Below are 5,900 nucleotides of genomic sequence, written 5' to 3' on the forward strand. Positions count from 1 at the left end.
CAAAAGCCAATTTGAGGGTTTCTTTGCTCAAAAGAAGGTAAGGTTGGCATTCCCTCTCAAGCCTCTCGTCTCCAAGCTCTGTTTTCTCTGATAATTGCCCAAGTCTATCTATGGATTCATCCAAAAGGAATGTCATGTCATTGACTATTAAATGAACGAATCTTGTTATCAATGGATCCTCTTGTAAATCTACGATGAATCCCCTAAACGGAAGAGATGACATTGTCCAAAGTATCCTTAACACTGCGCTCAGGCGGTATCTATCAAAAAAGGCCTTCTTTGGTACCTTATTGAGAATCGCTCATAAAAGAATGCTGCACTCTCCCTTCCTGCTTTAGTTTCAATTTCTGTCCAGAATCGAATCAAAGAAATCATGAATTGGCGAAGATCCTTGAACGCCCCGTAAATAAAACTGCCAATGTCATTTTCCATGGCTTCAAAAGACCAATAAAGAAACTAAACGTTAGAAACGACAAACTATTTCAATAGACCAAATAAATGGCAAGATAAAATTAGTGCTCAGCAAAAAAGTGAAAGATAGCCCCGTGGGCAGATGGAAAATACTTACCTCAATCCATTTTGATATCAAATGAGGATTGGATATAACCTTCCCCTCTAAACAAGTAATGATGAGAGAACCAAAGGACTCTTCTAGAAGCAAGGGGCGAAACGTATTTAGCAGGGTCATTGTCCATGCGGCATGCTGATTTTCAAGCGATGCAGCAGAAGTTCCTGAAATCCAAACAAGAATTTCAAGCAAATCCTCAAGAAATATCGCCCTTGAAGTGGCGGAAATAGAGGCTTCATCATCAGCCGAGTCTTGTTTTTTCTTTGAAATGGCGAATGCAAACCACTGCACAGAAAATTTATAAAACTGACCAAGAGGTTCCAAAAAGCATTCTCTATTTGAAAGGTAAAATATGGCCGATGATTGGGCTTGTTTCAACCTTTGGCCTGCATTTTCGGTCCTCTGAGCCGGATCAAGATCCGAATTGGCCTTTGATAAGAGCTCAAAGTATCTTATTAAAGGAATGACCCCCAACCTGATGCTTCTTAAAGTAATCAAAAAAGAGGTGTTTATGAATGAAAAAGAATCCAAGGGAGAACTTGTGGCGATCTTTCCTTCATTGGAAAGCTCTTGCGAAATAAATTTGCTGTTGATAGCGCTAATCTACAAGTTAAAAGGCAATACCAACCTTTTGTTGCCCCTGGGACGCAAATGGAAGCGAAAACAACAGCCAAAGACAACAAATGTTGAATAGACAAGCAAAAGAAGATACCAAATTTATGTCGTACTGCAGCTTTGACTTGTTGTGGTTAGCTAATAACAAGCTTGTAAAATAAGAAAGAATCGCGGGCCTATGGCCAGGGTCTGAAAGAAGCCCTTTTACAAAAAAATGGATTCGATCGATATAATTTTTATATTCCAACGGGTCGGGTGTCTCCGTTTGGGACAGCCTAACCAAGTTTCCGTTTAGCGGACCTCTGGATAGCATTGTTGCAAGGAAAAACCTATCACGCTCAAGAAGATAGACGTTTTTTTCATCGATCGCTGCACTTTCTGGCAAGACAAAATTGGCAAAAAATAGAGGCTTGTTAAAGCAATTAATCAGCTTTGATGCAAACTCAAATAGCTTTGCCATCTTTTTGCCGGTAAGGGAAGTTCCAAGTTCGAAAAAGCCTGAAACAATCCAACTCCTAACCATTGTAGCGAAAAGAGCATCCCTATCTTTCTCTTCGGTGGCCTTGACAACCTTATCTATAAAGACAGCCATCAAAGGTAATTGCATCGCACTCATGGTATTCAATGGGATGTCATTAAATAACGTTGGATTTTCCAACACCAGGGATCCATATCTGAAGATTAAATTCTCCACTTCAGGTAGCTTTTTACCACTGACTCTTTCAAAACAGCTATATAAATACAGCAGAGATTGGCAATTACAGTTGGAAGATAAATACTCGATAAGTATTCTTTCTACATGGGAAAACGAAAGTACACAAATATTATCTTGCTTCAGTTCATCAGATAATTCCTTAAGGAAGAATTTAGTAGATCCCGCAACAATAGATGCCTGGAAGATATCCACAATGAGATCATTAACATCAGCTGAACTTGTCATGTCTTTAAAATAAAAGTTTAAATTAACACTTTTCAATACTTGATTGGCGAGGTCAGCAGGAACATAAATATGGCCATCGGCCACGTTTCTCCGGGCCGTCTTTCTTGTAGATGTCTCTCAAGTTCAAGAATAAATGCGTTTGGAATTCATATGCTTCCATCCTCGATCTCAAAGCAGTTGTTTGGAAATATGCACAGAACACACCGGAAATCAAAAAGGCAGCAATTGTTAACTGAACTTGCACGCCTTCATCTTGATCTGCACCAAATTCCTTGGGAAGCTGCATTAAGCGAGCCGTCTACAGACGGGAGCTCCTTATTAGATGTTGAAAGTGCATTGAAGTTATGTAAATTTCCGGATCTAAAAGGAACTTTGGACAGCCATTTTAGAGAAATATCATTGCAATTGTCTGCTTGTTGGATCAACAGAGCAAAGGCAATGTCGTCAACCCCACTTCCGCCTTTGCCTAATTTCGATGCAATCGGTGGTCTCCCCTCTGGATGGACTTGTTATGATCCGAAAACCGACATGTGCACCAAAATCACCCACCCACCTCACTCAGAAGATCTATATTTTGACATCGAAACTTGCCCTCGAATTTCAAAACATGCGATTATGGCTGTCGCTGCGTCTTGCAATGCCTGGTATTTTTGGAAGTCTCCTCTTTTTGAGTCCCCCTCCCAGTCGGTTGCATCAGATTATCTGATCCCATTGGGAAGAGATCGCCTTGTTATTGGCCATAACATTTCATTTGATCGAGCAAGGGTTTTTGAAGAATACTGCCTAGATTTATCAAGTAACCTTTATTATCTGGATACGATGGCATTACACTGTGCCGTGTCTGGTCTTTCTAATCAGCAAAGAACTTTATGGCTGAAATATCGAAAAATGTTAAAGGAAATACAGAAAAGGCCTGATCAGCCGTCTAATTCACCAGCTAATATCCAGGACGATAATTTCGATAATTTATTTCAGGAAGATCTTAGTGATACCTCAGAGATACCCGATTCGTTTACTGATATTGATCAATATTCCAAGAGCTCTCTTGGCCGTTGGCTTCATCATTCGTCTCCAAACTCTCTTTCCGAAGCTTCGTCGTTGCATTGTAATATACCGGTGCCATCTAAAGAGGATCGAAATTTTTTTCTCAATTGCACCTCGTTATCTGAAATTGATGAAAATTGGAATCAGTTGCTGGAGTATTGCGCAAATGATGTATTTTTGACTCATAAGCTTTTCAGGTCTGTATGGCCCAAATTTTTCTCATACAACCCGCATCCTGCAACTTTTTCTTCATTACTGGCGATGGGGAAAATGATTCTTCCAAGTGACACTGGCTGGTTCTCATGGATCACGGGCTGTGAATCGCTTTTAAATTCTTTCTCAAACAAGCTTAAAGATTCTTTGAATAATCTTGCAATAGATCTAATACAGAGCTTTTGTTGCAATGATAAGTGGAAAGATGATCCTTGGTTAAGGCATCTTGATTGGACTCCGGTTCCCGAAAAATATTGTTTGCTACCAAAGACAAAAAAGACAGCGAAGAAAAAGACGAAATCCCACGAACAAGACCAGGTTCCTATGGTAGATGACATGGAAGATACTCCGCGTCAATATGACTATACTAAGCCAGTAGGGAACCCATTGTTTTTTGGAAAGCCTATTTGGTATAAAAAGCTGTGGGATCCAACAACCAAGTCAGTTCTCATAAGCCCCAAAATGACGATTGTGCCCTATTTGCTGGGGATAACTTGGGATGATAAACCTGTGCATCATTTGGGGATTGGAAAAGGGTGGTCATATCTTAACCCTGATCAGTCTCACTCCCCGATCCCATATCCCAAGCCAGATTCAGAAAGTTCGGACATGTCCAATGTTGGGTCTATTATTTCCAAGGCTTTTTTCCCCTTTTTCTTAAATAAGAAGCTGAAAGCCACTCGTTCTCCTGAACTTGCTGAGCTAGCCTTTGAGGCTTGTACTGAATTTTCATTCTGGACCTCATATAGATCCAGGGTTTCGGATGCCCTTGCAATCGATCTTCGTATGCAAACGCCTCCCGATGTTACTGATCATTCCCCGCTTGCAATATTGCCTCAAATATGTCCTATGGGCACAATCACAAGAAGAGCCACTGATCGCCTTTGGATGACAAGCACAGCATCGTCAAAGAGCTCTGTTTTAGGTTCTGATCTGAAAAGCCGTATTGTCGCTCCATCGGGGTGGAAATTTGTTGGTGCAGATGTGGATGCACAAGAATTGTGGATATCTTCCATTTTCGGAGACGCTCAATTTGGTGAACATGGTTCGACAGCTCTTTCTTGGATGGGCTTAGCAGGCAGCAAAACAGACGGCACCGATTTGCATTCAAAAACAGCATCTTTGCTTGGCAATGGGGCAACTCGTGATCTTGCCAAGGTATTTAATTATGCCAGATTTTATGGCTCTGGGATAAAGTTCGCATCGTCTCTACTTCATTCGACACAGCCAAATACTTCCAAGGCAGAATGCGATGAAATAGCCACTAAACTATACCGCCAAACAAAAGGAGAAGTTTTGTCTACTTCCTCTTCCAAAAATGGGCATCTTCTTGTAGGCGGGTCGGAATCATATATGTTCAATTCGTTGGCATCTTTATCGCTTGGAAGAAAATATGACTTGGCGAATATAGCTTCTGAAGGCGAAGTGCGCCCCGCAAGTATTGAGAACGCCCTCAATGATATAAGAACCCCGGTTCTTAAGTCTAGAATTACAGATGCGCTGTCTCCTTGGAACATAGGCGAAGGTTCTCAATTTGCAACCTCTAGAATGAATTGGGTAGTGCAGTCGAGTGCCGTTGATTATTTGCACCTTTTATTGACGGGGATGTTATGGCTCTGCAACAGGCATCAAATAACAGCTCGGCTTGCCATCACAATTCATGATGAGGTTCGATGGCTAGTTAAAGAAGAACATGCTATTAGAGCAGCAATTGCCCTACAAATCTCGAATTTGTGGACTAGAGCCGCTTTTTCGCAAGCTATGGAAATGCCAGACTTGCCCCTTGCTGTTGCTTTCTTTTCAACGGTAGAAATAGATGATTACTTGAGGAAAGATCCCAAGTCGCCCTGTCTTTCTCCTCTGCGTAAAGATCCTCTCCCTCCCGGACTTTCCTACTCGTTTACCGATTTAATTCGGGAGAGGCGGAAGGAATTGAATACCACATTCAAAGATGGACCTTTAAGTGAGTCAGAGCTACTTGGTCCAGCTATTGAAAGCCCGACAACTGATGACAATCATCTTCACCACCTGACACATTTATTGAATTTAAATGGCACATCAAAATTCTTTATGCCTAAGCCCGCTTCGCAACGTATTTCTATAATTATGCAGCAAGAAAAGTTCAAGTCTCATCCAGACTATGCCTCGAAAATTGCGCCTCATTTGGAAAAGAAAACCTCCATGAAAAAACTTTTGGATGTTGATGAATTTGGTGACCCGGTTAGGAAAAAGGCTACATAGACCCGTGTTGTAAGTTAATAAATTAATCCCATGTTTCTAATACTTACATGCATTTATGTCCCTGTTTCATAAGCGCGATCGATGGATTAGTATTTTTTTGATACTTCGAAACAGACAAATGTAATTTTAGAAGCTACAATATAGAACTTTGGCGCTAACAATATCTCGAGTTAGGACGTGCAAATGATTGATAGATTTTATTCAGCTGGCGTTGGATGGCGCATTGAGGCAGAGCCTGCTGGTCCGGATCGAGTTGGGTTAGGAGGAGTACGAGGAGGA

The 5,900-nt window shown here is 41.2% G+C and overlaps 2 protein-coding genes across 2 annotated transcripts; one reads left to right on the forward strand and one right to left on the reverse strand.

The window, feature by feature from the left end:
- Window positions 1-249: 249 nt before the first annotated feature.
- Window positions 250-2,123, reverse strand: DI09_197p10 (uncharacterized protein; the record flags this gene model as incomplete). Its single annotated transcript, XM_013383247.1, has 3 exons — window positions 250-456; window positions 569-1,171; window positions 1,281-2,123. The coding sequence occupies 3 exons, from the start codon at window positions 2,121-2,123 to the stop codon at window positions 250-252; spliced, it is 1,653 nt and encodes a 550-aa protein (XP_013238701.1).
- A 69-nt stretch (window positions 2,124-2,192) lies between these two features.
- On the forward strand, window positions 2,193-5,621 carry DI09_197p20 (uncharacterized protein; the record flags this gene model as incomplete). The annotated part of the gene is made up of 1 exon (XM_013383248.1): window positions 2,193-5,621. One exon carries the CDS (start codon window positions 2,193-2,195, stop codon window positions 5,619-5,621), a length of 3,429 nt encoding a protein of 1,142 aa, XP_013238702.1.
- Between the last annotated feature and the right edge of the window lie 279 nt (window positions 5,622-5,900).

Source organism: Mitosporidium daphniae (assembly GCF_000760515.2).
Source record: "Mitosporidium daphniae strain UGP3 chromosome Unknown contig-197, whole genome shotgun sequence".
NCBI classification, from domain to species: domain Eukaryota; kingdom Fungi; phylum Microsporidia; genus Mitosporidium; species Mitosporidium daphniae.